The following is a 19,509-nucleotide window of genomic DNA, read 5'->3' as shown; positions in this document are numbered from 1 at the left end:
ATGAAAAAGAAAAAAGCCCACGGCAACTAAGAAAGATCAGGCAACCCTGGTTTTGATCATGGATGCTCAAGGGAAAGGCAGTGGAGCCCACACACTGAAAAACACAACCAAAACAACAACTTTCCTTGGACTTATGGAAACCGGTCCCATCCCACCGTCTTGTGATCCCGACGCTTCCTAAAGGTGGCATCAATTGCTGAGAAAATCTACAGTTCTCGTTGCATAATCAATCTTGCTTTTCTAACAATAGACGTTTCAGAATATTCGTTTGATAGTTGATGTCATCTTGGGTTTTGAGATCTATTATGACATCATTCACCGGATGGACCTTTTAATGAGATTACTTCTTTTGTAGTAAGTTAATGGTAAGATTCCACACTCAATGCTTCTTTCGTTCTACCATCATACGTCAGCACTAGACAGCCAACTGTCTAACCTAGACCACCAGCCACTGCCTCTCTCTACAACCCTATTACACAATCTGAACCTCCCTTCAAAAGTAAGAACATTGAAAAATATTCCGTAGTCCTTTTATTTTTCCTTTCTCAAGTAAACACTGCTCATGTACAATCTTCCATGTCATTGGTTTTCTTTGAACTATCAAGGTAGTGAAAGGTGAATTAAAAAAAGTATGGGATAGCGCTTCTTGGCGTAGTTGTTCATTAGTTCGACTCATAGTAGGTGCTGTCTGATCGCTGCCGCATCGGAGTTCTCTTTCTCTGTCCCTTGTAGAAATAGCACCATGCCTATGGAGGGGGTTAATCTTCTTTTTCCACGATCACTTCTCCGTGCAAAACCTTTCTTCTTTGACGAAGCATATGGAAATAAAGCTGCGGAAACACTTTAAAGGATATAGAAAACAGTTAAAATGAAGAGACAATGCACAACTAAACAAAAACACATCTAGTGTCAGTCAATGGAATCAAATACTCACAAACGAGTGTCACTAATGGCCACAGTGAGCGGCACTATAGACTTTTATTAACTTCACCTTGGGGTATCATTTTTTCAGAGAAACATCAGTTTACGTATACAAACAGGGGGCATTTAAATCTCTGAGTTAACACACGCACAGCTAATTTGCAAACAGGCAGACTACAAATAAATAGATTATGTACAACACAAAATTCAAAAATATAAATATTCCTGCATCAGTGCCTAATTTGAGCCTGTGGTTTATGGTACTCGGCACCGGCACTTAATTGCCAACACCGGCACTTACGACACACCCCTATAGTGGAGCTGCTTGTTTTATTTAAGGACAAGAACAACAACAGTTGATTTTTTATACAAACTAAAATGACTAATACCTGCCACCCAGGCTATTCTTATATATTTGAGGATCTGGAATAGTCTGAATTTTCACAGTTATAGGAGTGTGATGGTTTGTAGGGCCGGGCACTCAGGCCCATATTTATACTTTTTTAGCACCCTGTATAGAATTTCACTACTGCCTTTAAATTAAGATTTTGACTTTTTCAGGTTTCTTTGATCAAGCTATCCAAAGTAGACCTAGACAACTGAGCTCCTTATGGGGAGAGGATCACTGGCCACTAGTAGAAGCAAACTCCTTTTTCTCCCCCAATTCCACAATGGAATAGTCAAAGGGAGCCCCAATGGCAACAGTATCCATTCTGGATGCAGTGCAGTTACCCCATAATGCCCCATGAACCAGAAAAAATGTCTCACAGTTCACTCCTGCCATGCCTCTAGAACACACTCCCCAGTTGTGGTACTGGGAGCACTTTGGAAACTGGAATCAGTAAACACGGTTTGCAATCCTGGCCTCCTCATTTTATCAAAGGTTTATTGTGGGCAACTACTTTTAAACTTCTTCCTCTGCTCTTGTTTTTGCCAGGACCTGTCCTACTTAGAATTAGGGTACAAGCTGCTAGAAATTCTGTGATAGATAGGAAACGTGGACTTGACCCAACAGACAGAGCCAGAGACTACTTATTTAGAAGAGTAATGAGTTTGACTAGTTTACTCTTTGTGACTTCAAGATCTGTGGGGGTTTCTTTTCTAGCACTGCAGGGCATGATGGAAGTTGGATATTTTCAAACATCTTTATTGAAATGGTATAATAAAAGCGAGGAAGTTGCAGTAGACTGAACAATATGCAAAGGTATTTAATCAATCAGTGGCAGTAGCAGACCAAGAGGCCATAATCTGACATTAATTTTGCCATGGAAAAATGATAAAATATACAACTCTGGTGTCTACCCTCAGAATATATTTTTGTACCTTTTTTGTGTTTTGAACCTGTTTAAAAGTTCTCAAAGAGTGGCAGATAAGGGCCAGAGGCACAAGGAGAACAGGATTAGCCCAAGATCAAGTAATTTGGTTAAGTAGAGCCCATATTGCAAGGCAAGACAGCTTGCTTCAAGGTCCATAAAACCCTCATTAGGCCACATTTTAGCAAGCAGACCCTGAGACAGTGCGCTGTCTCTTAAGATGTAGTAGTTAATGCATGTTGAGGGGGTGACTGATCACTAACTCTTTTGTACTCAGATATCTCAGATATTACACATCAAATATATTAGTGTGTTTATTTTATGTACTTCACACAGACTGGTAGAGGTGGAAAACCAACAAATATTGTAAAGCTTGTCAAATCAGATTTTACAGTTTAAACAAGAAATGTATATACAGCCCAAACTTGATTAACAGTATCTTCTATGTCGTTCAGTTTAAGCCTGTGCTAGAAATGGGGTCTTTGGTTGGCAGTCAGGCTACCCCCTGTCCAAGCAAGGACCCTCACTGTAGTCAGGGTAAAGGAGAATCACTCTCAGCTAACCCCCGATCACCCCCTTGGTAGCTTGGCACAAGCAGGCAGGCTTAACTTCAGAGTGTAGGTGTAAAATATTTGTACCAACACACACAGTAACTCAGTGAAAATACTACAAAATTACACAACACAGGTTTATAAAAATAGGAAATATTTATCTAAACAAAACAAGACCAAAACGACAAACAAAATCCAACATACACAAGTCAAGTTATTCATTTTAAAAGCAAAAGAGTCTTAAATCCTTTAGTAACCATTAAAAACACTGTTAGCATTGAAAAGTACTTGGGTAGCGTCAAAATACCACGCACGGGTGAGTGTGTGTCGAAAAAGGCTAGCGATGCATTGATTTCTCACCCGCAAGCGAGGCCATGCGTTGTTTCTCCTTTGCCGGTCGGGTCGGCATGTGTTTTTCCTCTCCGCAGGACAGTGATACATCGATCCAGGCAAGCACTCGGGTCCGGGCAGGCGTTATTTCGTTTTTCCGTGCCCAGCAAGGTTTGCATCAAAAATCCTGCCGCACGGTGTCAGCAATACCGCGCTATGTGGGTTGCGTCGTTATCAGCCTCCGTCAGCAGGTGTTGCGTGCTGTTTCTCCAGCTGCGTGCGTCGATCTTCCAGCCGCGATGCCGGTGGAGCATCAATTTCTGCCACGAAACCGGCAGCGCATTGTTTTTCAGCCACATCTCGGAAGGTGTGTCGATATTTTCCCTGCATGGGGGTCTGTGTGTGGATTTTCAGTCTTGGTCTGCCAACTTCACCTGTCAAGGCCCCAGGAACTGGATAGGGCACCACTTAGCAGGGCAGGAGTCTCAGCAGAGAGTCATGGTGCTGCTAAGAGAAGTCTTTGATGGCTCTGAGACTTCAACAACAGGAGGCAAGCTCAGGACAAGCCCATGGAGATTTCTTCACAAGCAGGAATGCACAATAAAGTCCAGTCTTTGTCCCCGTGCACAGGCAGAAGTAGCAACTGCAGTATAGCTTCACAAAGCACAGTCAGAGGCAGGGCAGCACTTCTCCTCAGCTGTTCAACTCTTCTCCAGGCAGAGGTTCCCCTTGATTTCCAGAAGTGATCTAAAGTTTGTGGTTTTGGGTGCTCTTCTTATACCCATTTTGGCCTTTAAAGTAGGCTAACTTCAAAGGAAGTCTTTCTTATTTGTGAAATCCTGCCTTGCCCAGGCCATGCCCCAGACACACACCAGGGCATTGGAGACTGAATTGTGTGAGGGCAGGCACAGCCCTTTCAGGTGTGAGTGACCATTCCTCCCCTCCCTTCTAGCACAGATGGCTCATCAGGATATGCAGGCTACACCCCAGCTCCCTTTGTGTCACTGTCTAGAGAGAGGTGCAAACAGCCCAACTGTCAAACTGACCCAGACAGGGAATCCACAAACAGGCAGAGTCACAGAATGGTTCAAGCAAGAAAATGCTCAGTTTCTAAAAGTGGCATTTTCAAACACACAATCTTAAAACCAACTTTACTAAAATATGTATTTTTAAATTGAGAGCTCAGATACCCCAAACTCCACATGCCTATCCACTCCCAAAGGGAATCTACGCTTTAATCATATTTAAAGGCAGCCCCCATGTTAACCTATGAGAGCGATAGGCTTGCAACAGTGAAAACCGGATTTGGCAGTATTTCACTGTCAGGACATATAAAGCACATTGGTATATGTCCTACCTTAAACATACACTGCACCCTGCCCATGGGGCTACCTAAGGCCTAGCTTTGGGGTGTGTTACATGTAAGAAAAGGGAAGGTTTAGGCCTGGCAAGTGGGTACACTTGTCAAGTCGAATTGGCAGTTTAAAACTGCACCCACAGACACTGCAGTGGTAGGTCTGAGACATGATTACAGGGCTACTAATGTGGGTGGCACGACCAGTGCTGCAGGCCCATTAGTAGCATTTGATCTACAGGCCCTGGGCACCTATAGTGCACTGTACTAGGGACTTACCAGTAAATCAAATAAGCCAATCATGGAAATCCAATCAACAATACAATTTACACAGAGAACATATGCACTTTAGCACTGGTTAGCAGTGGCAAAGTGCTCAGAGTTCTAAAGCCAACAGAAACATGTCAGAAAAAATAGGAGGAAGGAGGCAGAAATATTGGGGATGACCCTGCAAAAGGGGCCAGGTCCAATAGCATGTACATAGGAAAATTAATTAAATCTAAGTCTTATGGCCATCTAACTGACAGCAAGGGAATTTACAAATCAAATCTGGCCATCTCAACCTAAATTCTCCAGTCTAGAATTGCAAAAATTGGTAAAAGTTGGAACTAATCCTATTATTCAATTATAATCTTTGGGCTGCTCCCCTACACTCCTGGTGTTCAGGGCCTTTTTAGTGCTTTTTCTGGACCTCTTCACTCTGGATTTTCTCATTCCTATTTGGTAGTCTAAATGTAATGGTGCCTAAAGATGAGTTCCTTCAGCAGGACATCCCCTGTGCTGCACCACCCATGTACCTCATAATAACAACACTACTCCTCAACCCAGCACATATTGACAGTGTGATGGGCAGAAAGGCCATTTAGTAGGGCCTCCGGAGCATTCCAGGCATCCTATCTTTGTCTCAAAGCCACCTAAGAAATAGGCATTTCTTGTCAGATGAATGCGGCTATGGGCTTCATAAGTGAAGCTCTTTCACTTCAGCCACACAAATTGGGACATGTATCGTCCTGCACCAGACGAATGTGAAACAAACGACAGACATCCAAAAAACAAGACACAACCACAGAAAATGGGACGGTGGCTTCCCTACTATTGTGAGCAAATGAACTCTAAAGCAGTAGGCATGCGGATGCTTCTATAGTACTGGTGGAGGTTTGATTTTCCACAAGCAGCCCAGCACTCATAGCCTCTACACAAACCTCTTGAATAAAGATCATTTTAGTGAACTGTGATCTGTCCTGGGCAATCTGCACTCACATATCTGCAAAGTGCAAATCCCGAAGTGTAGATATGACGCAAATCATTTTTGGGTAGATTGTTTAAGGGCTGTGAAAATATATGCATAGGCTTGAAATTCTAAAGAACTGAGCAGTTATATATTAATTAAACAGATAAATCTGTTCTGTAGAACAACACACCATGCTTAACTGTTTTGGAAAATATGCATAAGCTGGGTATGCAGATCATGCAAACACAAGCGACTAGTGCTCAACAAGTCAGGGAGAGAGGCAGTTTTGAAGATATCGCTCCCAGTGCTATATAGAGAACTTTAGTAATGATAATGAGGCAATGGCCTATGAAAATACACTAGTGTACATTCTTAAATCTCAGGAATACTTCCTAATATTGACAAAATATGTTCAATAAAGAAATTAAGATACTCATTATAAAGAATTAACCAAAGTTGTAGTGTAAGGCCGAAGAGTCCTGAAGTCAGACTTTGTTGCTCAAAACAATAGTTATACAGATGTTCCCATCTCCCCAAGTTGTGGAATTAACAAACTGAAACTCTACTGTCTGTATGGTATATTGTATTGTATCATATTGTACAGTATTTTGAATTTTTATCTTATTTAATTATATTGTAGGACAGTGCACAACACCATGTGGGTGTTTGGTTGGAAGTGTGTTGTCTTTGCTTTAAGCCTACATGTGAATTGTTTCCATGGATGACCATCAAGGAGCGATTATCATATTATGAGATGCAGCACTTGGCAGTGTGATGGATGAGTACGTGTAAGAGATGTGCATTTTTGTGGTATGCTCGCACCTCAGATTAGTTCCACAGGCCACTTAATTGTGTCGGTAACTTTTCTTTAATGTTCTCAATTTAGTGAAATAAGGTCAGCAGATATGGCTTTGGAGAAGGTAAGGTGTAGAGAAAGACTGATGGAAATCACTGATCTTACTAGGTAGACTGCCCTACAGTCCTACGTCATGTTTTCTATTATGAGACATCAGAATAATCATTCTATTAACACTGATATTATGAAACGTTAATGCTCAGATTATGTGACTATTTGGAATTTGCAGAGAGGGATATTTTAGAGCCCTTAGGTGGCCAGCAATGTGTGGCATCATCATGCAGTAATAGTCCACTTTAGCTCTTAGAGACCACTACCCCCCTAATCACACCTTGACTGCGTCTTTGCCTTGTGCCCTTTAGAGCAGCGCTCTGATGCTTTTCGTGTAAGTTTGTGTTAGGTAGATGTTACACACATACAGAGGGAAACTGTGCAGAGTCTGCTCCTCCTGAGTAATCCTACAAAAGGATTCTGCTCTGACAAGACTCTTCAACAAAAAACTTTTTTATAACACTATGTGAAATATCATGTATCCAGCGATAGAGGATGTTCAGACAAAATTTCCCAGCATCTGGATCTTCTAGAGTGGAATACAGTTTACGCTGAATTTCAAAGACTAGAGGTCAGCAATAATAAAGTCTTGTGCCTACTGAAAACTGTATATTTCTTTCTATGAAAAGCACTTGGAGGTTCTCCTCCCATAAAAAAACTAATGTAGGACTTGACAAGACAAAAAAGTGGTTACTAAAATGACAGCATAGGAGTAGAATTACACTCAAGCCTTTTTTTAAAGAAAGCCAACATATCAAAAAAGATAATGAACACAGTTTGCTCTATACCTTGGCAGTGTCGCATTCTTACAATAGTGTACATTCAAGAAAATTATCTATAGTAGCGTACCTTCAGTAAAATGGTCTAAGGGCAATATTTACCGAGCAGATTCTTATTGATGAAAAAAGACAGAACAACATTTAACCTACTGTAAGAAACAAAAGCTTAGTGCAAGCCAGTTCAAAACTTCCCAGGTCAAATTTGGGTAGCAAAACATGTCATCTTTGAAACAACTCAGCTAATATAGACTGCCAACCATTCCTTGCTAGAGGTTAAGTCTGCAACGAAGGAAATGCAATCTGGAATAGAACCAAGACAAGGTATGGTCAAATAATATTAGTTTATAGAAAATACAGGTGAGTCAGTCACTGAAGGCATACGTCAGATGCCTGGCCATGGTTCAGTTTGAGGTCCTTTTGAAGACTTGTGCTGAAAATGAGCCAAGCCTTAATGGGGCTTCTGCCCGACACTCTCACCTGAGAGGAGTGTTAGACAGTCTGATTGAATGGGCACAGTGGAGTTGTATCACAGTGCTAGGAAAGGAATGCAGTGCTAGTGATCTTTCAAAGAGTGTTATATCTCTCTGCCAGCACTGCTACAACACCCAGCAGCAACAGCATCTTATGATCTACTCCACACCCAAGTCAAAAAGCTAAGTGTGAACTCTTTGTTGAAGCCTGGCTGCAGCCAATCTAAGCATTTCACTTCTGCCTCAGTGAAGACGTCTAACGCGGTAATTTCTGAAGCCTCATTGATGTAAATACCTTCATTTACTGAGGTGCTTCTCTTCAAGTCATTAAATCCAGGGAATCCGTGACATCAGCATAAAATAGAGTGCCCTGGCTTCCCTTAACTGTACTTCTTTCTAGAAAAAAATCTTCAATTAGTTTGATTTAGGGTGTGATAGGTGTATTTATCACAGTATACGTATTAAGCTCCTGGAACATGGAACACAACGCTCTGCCCTTTGGTGTTAAACAGGGGAAAGGAGGGGATATCCATACAGTTTCTGAATTGCACAGTGTTATCATGAACCTGGAGTTCAATCCCAGATTCCCTCCTTGACCAAATTCTGTGATCCTAGGCAATTACTCACTCTACTGGCCCTCCTTTCCCTTGATAATCATATTTGGGACCTCTTCAAATAATCAAGGGCCTTATCTAGGGTTCCGCAGAGGGGTTACGTCGTCACAAATGTAACAGATAGCTAGTCTGACATATTACATGTGCATTATATCCAATGGCACCTGTAATAGGGCGGACAGGATATTTGTCACATTTCCTCTGCCAAACTCCCAATCAGGCCCTTAGTTTAAGATGTGCACTGTACAATACTAATTCTAGTATAGTCCTCAAAAGAGTATAATGTTGCTCTGATTATATTAACAAGATAGGCTATATAAAGAGGGCACATGACATCTGACTTGTCTCTTGTTTCATTCATGGTATGTTTGTCAGGGCTGGGAGAGGTTCATGAATGTTTCTAAATTTATGTTTAGTAACTATAACTTCTCATAAATGCCACGGAATGCAGTGATACGATCTAGAATACTAAAGTGAAAGGCTTCCACACGTCCTTACCCAAAAGTCTTAAATCTTTACAGGTCGTTTGTTGCATGATTTAAATGTAAAATATTTTGATGGCATGGCCCATGCTTTGGCTCTTGCAGCCAAGCCAGACCTTTTACTCTGCTGGTTCTCAACTCTCCCTATTAATTTGCTGGACAGCCCACTACTAATGGCAAGACAATGAAAACAGCCATTACAACGCAGCTGTTTCCCCGACTAGCCTTTACCACGTATGCGTCATTATAACGCATATTGTTACAATGATTGTAAGGGTATGCATGGTAAGGGCTATGCCAGGTAAGGGTGGTGAAGGCTATTGGTTAGAGGAAATGGAAAGATCATTCTGCTTCTTCAAAACGAGGGGAAATGCACCTTAAGAGTAAGGTAAGGGGGAGTAGATCTGGAGGTGGTGAGTACTGTTTTAAGGTTGGTGTTGGGGGGTTATATTTTAGGGTGTGGGCGGTTTTCAGGTTAAATGCTGGGGGATTGGGCTGGGGGCGCTGTTTTAGGGAGAGGTGGCGAATTAGGATTGAGGGTGTGGGAGACAGATTTTAGGCTTAGGGGGAGGATTGGGCTTTCTGGGTGGGAAGTACTGTTTTAGGTAGGGGGTTAGGATTTAGGGCGGTCGTCAGTATTCGAAATTAGGGCAGGGGATTGGGTCTGGGGCGGGAGATACTGTATTAGAGAGGGGGGTTTATGTTTTAGGACGGGCGGTTTTCAGGTTAAGTGCAGGGGGATTGGGCATGGGGGTGCGGGGTACTGTTTTAGGGAGGGGTGGAAGGTGGGTGTTAGGTTTATGGGCATGGGGTTGTTTTCGGGCTTGCGGGGTACTGGGCATGGGGGTTACTGTTTTAGAGAGGGGTGGGGGGGGCTAGGATTTAGGGCAGGAAATACATTTTTTGGGCTTAGGTCAGGGGGGATTGGGTTTGGGAGTGGGGGCAACTGTTTTAAGGAGGGAGTGGGTGTTAGGATTTAGGGTCAGGTGTCGTTTTTTGGAATTAGAGTGGGGGATTGGGTCTTGGGGTGGGGATACTGTTTTAGAGAGGGGAGGGGTAGGATTTAGGATGGGGGAGATGGTTTTTGGTCTTAGGGCGGGGTGGATTGGGGGTACTGTATTAGGGAAGGGACGGGGTTAGGTTTTAGGTTTGGGGCAGTTTTCGGGATTAGGGCGGGAAGACGATTTTAGGGCTCGGAGCGGAGGATAGGGTTGGACAAATTTAGGGATCAGGATGAGGGAGGGGCATTTTTTGGAATGATTGTGGGGGAATCACACTAGGACCTTCACCACACATGTGCCTTCAAAACACATGCTTTTACAACATAATTCATTGTAAAGGCATGCAAGGTAAGGGATATGCATAGTAATGGCATTCTCGTTGTCATGCATTTGTGGTAACAACGTGCGTTAAATGGAATGCGTGGTTCCAACATACAGCCCATGACAGTAAAGGCAGGTGATGAAGGGAAATAGCAACCATGAACTAAGCTATACTGTGCAAAAAGAGTCACAAAAGAAAAATCTGTTACCTTAGAAGCAGTAAAACTGAAAACAAAATAGAGGAAGATAAGTCAAAATAAAATCAAAACATGAAGCTGAATACTAGTTGCAGGTCACTGGGAAATCAATGAGTCCTACATAATTCATTTTAAAGGACTATGGCACTATAACGTCTTCCTCTCCATGTTAAGCACAGCCAACTTGTAAATGAGTGATCACAAACTTGCAGGACCTTGAATTCAAAACACTTAATTATACCCTTTTTGTCAGTACTGTAGCCCAAACCTAAACATTCCAGCTCAGTGTGGAAACTAGTAAACTGAATATCGGGAATTAATTGCATTTGACCAACAAAATAAATACTCCTTATGTTACAAAAGCGGCGATCATGGTCTTGTAGGAGAAACAAGGCAAAGAAGTCAAAAAGAAGATTTTCTTGAAGATTTATAATTAGCATTACACAGCTTGCTCCAAAAACAGCCAAGGGCCATAACGAAATGGCTAAAGCTAAATCCGCTGCTGTCATCAAGAACATTACTACTTTCAAAATAAGTGTCCTCCTTAAGTGCTTGCAACTTATGATATTGTCATTCAAGAGATGGGAAAATTGCAAAAAGATTTCTTTGTAAAGAAGAAACGTAGATGTGTATATATGTGCAAACGCTCCCAACTCTATCATGTACTAGTCTGAGCCTTTGACTCCAATGTTTCACAAGTTTTCTCGAAAAATTTTACTGTGCTGCCATCAACAACTAAACGAACTGCTACTTCTCATGCTGAACGATTTATTCATTCTTTAACTTGAATTGTGATGTTTTAAATTGCATTTTAAGTTTTGATGAATTCACTAAATCCATTCATCGAATTTCAACATCTTACCTACATGATCCCCTCGGTACTGTTTATTAAAGTTTGAAACATACATTTCTTGATTCTTGGGCTCCTGTGTAACCCAACGTGTATGAGGCTGTAAGTGTCTATCACCACCTGTTATAGCTATTTAACACAGAACAATAGATAAACATTATATGTGGTCAATGGAGAAATGAACTGTACAACTCTGCACAATGCAACTCTTGAGCAGTTTTGAGGCAAAGGAATTTAGAAAAAAACATGGTTACAACTTTTCATCTTTGTTCGCTTTTATTACAGGAAGCATGGATAATTCTATGAACAGAAATTTCTGAGCTGAACTCTTTCAACTAGATGTGCATGTTCTGCCTTTCACACGTTAACACTCCTAACTGGTGGCAAATTATACTTAATGGCAAAAAAGTGAACGGAGGGGCAAAAAGATCTTGGTATCCCAGTTTGCATCCCAAGGAGTGGTTCTATATGACCTGTACAGTTTGATAAGTGGGCACTGTGGGGTGGCCAACCACACTGAAGGTCTGCCTGGAGGTGCTTTCTCAAATGTGAGGAGCATTCCTGAAATTCAGGCACATGTTTTCAAGCACTAATCTAAAATGCCTGTACAACATCTGGAAACAAGTGAAATGCTAAATCAGTGCACAGGGGAGACACAGGGGAGACACACAGGGCTTGATTCACATAGACAAACCTAAAATTCTGTGTACGATTGTTTGATATTCACAAATGGATTTTCAAGTAGTACTTTTGTGAGTGTGGAGTGTCTACACATAAAAAGAAAGAACAATCCAATAGTTTTATGTGCGCAGATTCCACATTCATGAAGATACTTCTCATAAACCCCTTTGTGAATAGCAAACAATCTTAAACTCACACAAAAATGTAAGTTTACTGGTGTGAATCAGGCTGTCACTGACTATGCTATGAAGCCAATGTATGGGAGAGATCTAAATCTAAATCCAATTTGGCAGTGAAAGACCCACAAAGTAAAAACATCATCTTGCTTTTTCTGCTGCTCCTGCCTGCTTGGCTTAACCTGAGCCGTCTGAGCCTTTCCTCACTCCTGCGCCTGGTTATTACGCTCTGCTAGCCTCACTCCTTGCTCCGTTGTTCTGCTGTTTTTTGTTTGCCCCATAGTTCACCTCCATTGTTCTGCTGTTTTCTGTCTGCCCTATTGTTTGCCTCTGTGGCCTGCTGTTTTTTGTCTGCCCCTCTATTTGCCACCGTTGTTCTGCTGTTTTGTTTCCTTTTCACCTTGCTGCTTCCCCTTGTGCTCCCAGTCTCACCAACCTTCTTCCTACTTTTTTTTCTTCACTTCCCGGTCGCTGCGCCCACCTCCTCAAACTGAACCCCACACCCCTCAGGACCTACTTAATGACAGTTACTGCACCACCAGAGCACCAAAGGCACCCCAAAGGCAAGCCTGTCTGTGCCCTTCAGTGCCTGGACTGGCCCTAGCGCCAGGACCCTGTATCTGCAGCCCAGCACTGACAAGTTGTAAAACCTCAGGCCAAAAACCCAGAACACCAACTGGAGTATCACCTCATCTTGATCCACCAAAGGCCCCTTCTACTGCCACAACTGCTGCATTTCCTGCAACGTAGGATCTACCACAACAACTGTGCATCAGACTCCTGGACACAAACCGCAACTCCACTGTGCATTACTCAATGTCCGATCTCTGTGCAAGCACGCCATGGAAATCTGGGACACCATAACCACCCTCACCCTGATATAATGTTCATCACCGAAACCTGGCTCACCCCGCATCGGAACCAGACATCGCTACCGCAACTCCTCCTGGATACAAGATGATCCCCTGTGACTGCCCCAAACCACTTCTACCACCTAGGAAGAGAAGCAATCAGTCTCCCTCACAGAAATCATCAATGTCTCCACCTCTACTCTCACTGTTCCCGATTCCTGGAAGTGCACCAATCAACAAACTCAACATAGTCTCCTATGCAGACAACACCCAGCTCCTCCTATCCCTCACAGTGGACACTGCCATCATACAAACCAACTTTCAAAACACCATGATTGACATTGCTACCTGGATGAGGACCAACTGCCTCAAGCTCAACTCTGACAAAACGGAGGTCCTCATCTTGGGGAACAAGCCCTCCCCGTGGGACGACATGTAGTGGCCCTTCACCCTTGCCCCCCCCCATCAGCGATGCACAAACCTCAGAATTATCCTGTACAACCAACTGACCAGATAAACACAGTCTCCTCTCCATGCTTCCATATCCTCCGCAAGATCTTCTGATGGATCCCTATCTCTACCAGGAAGACAGCCACCCATCCCTCATCTCCAGCTGACTTGACTACAGTAACACCCTCTACACTGGAACCACAAAACATCTCATGAACCACCTACAGGCCATTCAGAGCACGCCAGCAGGACTCATGCTCGACCTCCCCAAAAGAACCAGCATCACTTCCAACTTCAGGGATCTCCACTGGCTCCCCGTCCAGCAAACATGCCTCTTCAAGCTTTAAGGCAGTATACTTGTATGCAGAGATCTCAACATGATGCAATATATAGAACACTGATCACATGAGAATGGTTTTAGAGGGAAAAAGCTATTTAAATGATGATTTGGGATTACCTGAATTTGTTATTTGGCATTTTTTCTATATTTTTACTCTTTTTGCTGCATGCACTTTAATTTGATTGGTGAGGCTGCAACTATTGCATCAGAGCTTCATGTAGCCAGAGGCCGGCCCTGGAGCCAACTCCCTGCTGCACATGAGCGAAGGGAGCTGTCCACAGATTGTTGTCCACCAGACCTGGTTGGAGGACTTCAGCCTGTTGTCAACCCCTGGAAGCATGTGGAGGGTTGGGTGCAGTGCCAGGATGGAGACCAAGCCCTGTTGCAAACACCTATCTGCCTATAGATGGTTTTAGCTAATGCTCAGCCCCCTCAGCCGTGTCCTGCTGGAGCTGCCCACCCATGGAGGGCTGGGTTCAGGGAACTCTTAGATATGGTATTTGAAAAAAAAACAAGTTAAAAAAAAACAAAGGTTAAAGAGAAGGTATGGTGAGCTTTGGTTATAAATAACACCCCAACATATATTTAAACAAATCTGAAAATGACCTAAAATGCAATTAAAGTGCAGATATGGTTACAAATTAAAACCGAAAACACTGACATTTGCAAGCTAGGTTTAAGGGCGCAATCCATAACTCGAGAAACAGCTATGCAAACCACCTGCACTTTAACTACAGTACATTTCTGAGGATTTAAACATGATTTACAAAGTAGAGCCAACAGATCTGGCTTTTTGCTAGAGTTAGTGTTTGGTAACAGTTGGGCATATTTGTGTGTATTACTCCCAACTGTTCTATAAAGAAAATCTTATAATCAAACAACATCATAGACTACAACAATATGGAAACTGGAAAAAGACACTGCATTAGCAGAGATAACCTGTACCCTCAAAAGAAAGTGTTGGCAGATGACATTTGTGTTGTATATTTTGAAAGTAAAATGGGTTGACAGCAAAATGTAGGATAGTAGTTTTAAAACTAAGAGTCAGAGTTTCATTGTGTTATTAATTTAGGAAGAAGTAACCGCTACCGACTTAAGAAGCACAATCTGGTTAGGATAAAATGTAGTTCATAGAGAATCTCTAGTCTGCCCCTTTGTAGGTATTGCACACGTAGCAGGCAATCCCGAAGAGAACTGTGTGTTGAGTTGAAGCAGTACCAACAGAAGAAAAGGAAACTGTAAAATAAAAATCCCAAAACAGTTTAGAACAGAGAAAATGTAATGAACAAAAAGATACCAAGATGATAAAATCTATATGGGGATAAGGAGATATTCATTTTTAAAATGTTGAGTCAAAAAGCACCTAGCAAAAGTAAAGTGGCATAGAAAAACAATAGGTGGTAGTTGACTTAGACCTAAGCACAATTGCAAGCTAACCTCAATTGAGTGAAAGGCACTTACCCCAAATGGATCATTCTGCTTGCTTTGTGACACAGCATTTCTTCTGGAAGTCAGAACCCTACAGTAAGGCAAAGTCCAAGGTTGAAGCCAGTAAGGGTTTTCCGAAGGCATACATCTGATCATTAAACTCCTGCTGAAGCCACTGTTTTTAGGCAAGAAATGCTCTGCTCTGGACAAACCTGAATTTTGTAGCTTCTGAAGCTACTGTAATGGATCTGATATCTCACAACAGTGCAAGGTTTTATCTTTACATTTAGCCACTTTTTTGGTTATCGAAATTCTCAGGGCTCCACAAACCTTTACACATATTCTATAATGTCCTCCTAAAAACGTTTTCAGAGTGGGAAATGGTCCGAGGGGTTCAACCTGGTTTTCTTGCCTGCATTGGGTATGACCTCACTGAGCAAACCTCCGCACCTGGTCTTTCAGAGGCTGAAAAAGTGTTGCAGTCCAATTTTTCTTTCACTGCTGAAAACGTTATTTCTGTTCATTCCTGCAAACCTTCAGTCCTCACAGCAGACATCTAGGCATCAGATCTCTTCCCAGCCAGGATTCCTGTAAAGTCCAGTTTTTTATGATTAGCTTCATGGATGAATTCATGAATCTCTCTGCTTTCTATGTCTTTAGTATGCAAACAGGTCAGCCATCTTATCCTTGGAGTTCCAGTCCCTGCATGCAAGGTACAAGCCAGAAGTCAGCAGTCTTCTTTCTTCCAGAGGGCCTTTGATAGGTGTAGCCACCCCAGGTCATGGAATGCTCCAAGGGGGTGGTGGTGAAGTGCCAGTGTTATCCTTTGCACTAGCCAGCAACTGGGGAATTATCTCCGTCCAATAATGACTAAGTTATTGACCTTTGTCCATCTAGTTTTCCAGCACTTCCTCTTGGTGCTACTATAAAAAAATTCCAGAAACCATAGATCTAAGATGGTTGAACCCTTCCTTCATCAGGAGGGTCTCAGACTGTCACTGAACCCTCTCCCATATTTAGATTTTAGATGAGGTCTTCTCCTCTCCGTCAGGTCCTCCCTCCTGCTGGAGTTAGCACTTGGGGCCCAAGGGCTGTGGAAATCAAAGGGAGCAGTACTATGTGGCAACTCCAAGTGAAATGTTATAGTGATTGTTTTCAATCAACTATTCCTGTCTCCTCCTTGATGGATCATCCTTGCTAAATTGTCAATTGTAGAAACCACACCTGTCCGACTGGGCCCAGAGACCACACTATTGTCCCCTGGAGGGATAGGTGAGTTAACTCCAGCCAGTAATGTGAATTTAGACTCTAGAGGTGAGATGAGTGTTTAAACCGGTTCTAAGATCAGACAGCACAAAGTACAATTTTCCACTAAAGTTTTAAAATTCAGATTCCCCATTAAATTGGATATTGAAATCTGATACAATGAACAATATTTTCCTAGCATTTTCTCAAGTGGGGATATTAAATGATAATTTTCCTTTCCAGGAGTCAATACTGTATTTTAAAGTTGAGCCGCACAGATGCTCTTAGAAGTCATATAATTTTGTCATACATGTAGGTGGTGTATAAATACACACTACCAACCCACCAATGACATTTTACTCCCACAGTATTGGTGCACTGTCTGTGGCCTTTTACTATGGCCTTTCATGAAAGTGAACCAAACCGAATTGGTGAAACCTATTTTATTAATAACTATGTAGGACCAGAGCACATGTATAGCACTTTTCACAGTATAACGTTTTTTTTTTAAAGCTCAAAAAAGGTCAAGAAAAAAGGTAATAGTAATGAATGTCCATTCGCCACATTGTTATGGCCAGTGTTTTTGCTGCAGGTTTAAGAAAGCCTATGTGCTTGCACATCTTTACTTTGTGACCAAACATAGGGTGCAAATCCACCAATATGTTAGAATGACAAAAACGTAAAACAAGTGAAAGAGCAGAGGCTAAAAGTGAGTAGCCCTAATGGAAAGGCACGGAAACGAAAGAGCATGCTCTTCCTAAACACAGGCGCCATTAAAATAGCAACTAGCATGTTGCCTCAGTAGAGTATGCACAGAGGGTCATTCTCCAGCTACACATCACGTCTGCATGTCAAAAGAAAGGACTACTTGATATCCCATCACCAAGACCTAAAATAAACATCAATTGGGCAATGGAAACATTCCTGGAATGTTATGACCATGATGGACAGCCCACCCAAGCAATAGCACACCTTGACAAACTAATATAAAAGGTAATGGCTGAAGGGGCAGATGCAAAGCTCACTCTCTCCCTCTTAGACTTTTCTAAAAACATGATGACTTGAAGTCTTTCACACGGCTAATGTTGTCTGTTCCCAGACCTAAGGAGGTTACAAAATACATGAAACAGACACCATTAATGCAGAAGACCCTGGGTATTACCTTAAATGATCAGCAGTAAAACTACAAAATGCCCGCCCTACACGGGACTTTTCCACCCTAGGAAACCACTACCATTCAATGTACTCCATTTGCGTTAGACATAAGCACCCTTTCAATATAATCACAAGGGTACTAGGTCTGATGGCAATAATGCTGCAGACCGGGGCAAAAAGATGAATGGCTGGCATAAACATGCCTGCAATGTAATGTGCTATCAATAATTCCTATTGAGTTTAAATAAGGCTCCCCCGGTTGCAGCACAGCAGTTGAACTTAATCAGAGCTTATTTTTTGACCGACAAGTTTCTTCAAGCATCTAGTGTGGCACACAAAATTATTATCTTCCCTGAATGTAAGATTCTCAGTGGCAGCCATTCAGCAGCTAGAAATCCAAGTGGAAATGTTTGCGATACAGCAATCATGAACTGGTCAAGGCCCAACGTGTAGCCACTAATATGTTTTTCCTTTCATCACTGGGCCCTGGCATCTTGCAATTACGACTCTCCTGTTCCGATTACTGGCGAGAAGCATCAGAATCTGAAATGGCGACTTGTTCTGCACAATTTACTGAAGTATGTGTATCTGAGTCTTTAGATTGCATTGGTCCTTAATATAGACATTGATCCAATTTGCTTGGATGCACCTTTGGGGTCCAAGTATGTCCGAGGATGCCACGTGATTTGAGACACAGAGCACTCATCAAATTGAATAGAGAGGTCAGCATTATGAAATGGACTGCAAAGCTTTCAATTCCAGCTGTGACATCATGCGGTGATAGAAGCAAAAGTCAAGTTTAAATGGCCTCTGTGAATAGAGGTAAATGCCTAAAACCTAACTATAAACAAACTATCTGCTGATTTTTTTAATCTCACCACGCCGTTGAAAATGCTGTCAGGTCAGACATTCAGGGGATTGCAGGAACATTTTACAATTCTTTCTGCAACAGAGATCCAGCTAGTCCCACTCGCTCCACTTACATTCCAAACGTTACACCCAGCCGAGTGATTTAGGGCTTGACAATTTTTGTTCCCTTGATGTATCTATGGTGATTACATAATGCTACTCAAGTACATATTTTTAATTGTATTGACAATACTCAATTTAACATTAATGCACAACTATTCTTTGTCAAAAATGTACAGCAATTAATAATAGGAGGAGGGCAGCTTTCTGAAGATGAACCCTAACAAGATAGAAAACGTGGTAAGTGGTGCCCCTGCTTCTCGATGGTATACTGAGAAGTTGCTTTAAAAATTACACCCTTCTTCCATTCACATGCGGTATGGCCGTGGCTTTTCCGCCACGGTCATAATTGCTGGCGGAACACCACCAGCCTGTTGGCGGTGTTACCGCCAACTTACCGCCGGCCGCCAGGGTCGTAATGACCCCCTTTATGTTTAACAAAGCCATCTGTTGAATTTTTCAACATCGAAAGGAACTGCCAAGACAGTGGTTGCTGTTAATGTTGAGTTGTCCGCGGAACCAGAAGATAACTCTACTTTAGGCAGGCAAAGGTCCCTTGGGATGGTGGGGACAATGTCCTTGCCATTCTCAACAGAGTTCCCTATGTCCACAAAACTTTAACTCAACCCTCAAGACTTTTGAGAAACTAATGGTGCAAAAATAGTCTAGCCCAAGGTATCAACACAGCCTTCTTTTGATACAAACCTTAACCAAAATTCTCACATACTTAAGCATTGTACTTCAAATGCAGGAGTCTGGTGGTAGTGGTACCCAGGTGATCTTCAAGTGTTAAAAAAGGGGTAAATTGCTGCACAATAAACAATTCACAATGCTCATTCATGCTACTGATACTAATGAACTAGAGAGATCATGTATCAACAAACTGCATGACA

General features: G+C 42.3%; 1 protein-coding gene across 2 annotated transcripts in view; it reads right to left on the bottom strand.

The window, feature by feature from the left end:
- Window positions 1–513: 513 nt before the first annotated feature.
- HACD1 (3-hydroxyacyl-CoA dehydratase 1) overlaps window positions 514–19,509 on the bottom strand; it is a 164,388-nt gene continuing 145,392 nt past the window's right edge. For both annotated transcript variants that reach the window (XM_069211543.1, XM_069211544.1), the window contains exon 7: window positions 514–841. In XM_069211543.1, the coding sequence (XP_069067644.1) occupies window positions 759–841 (83 nt within the window). In that variant the 3' untranslated portion in view covers window positions 514–758. The remainder of the gene's footprint in view (window positions 842–19,509) is intronic.

Source organism: Pleurodeles waltl, chromosome 10, assembly GCF_031143425.1.
Source record: "Pleurodeles waltl isolate 20211129_DDA chromosome 10, aPleWal1.hap1.20221129, whole genome shotgun sequence".
Lineage (NCBI taxonomy): Eukaryota > Metazoa > Chordata > Amphibia > Caudata > Salamandridae > Pleurodeles > Pleurodeles waltl.
The sequence above is the reverse complement of the archived record's forward strand: the minus strand, read 5'-3'. Positions and strand labels throughout refer to the sequence as shown.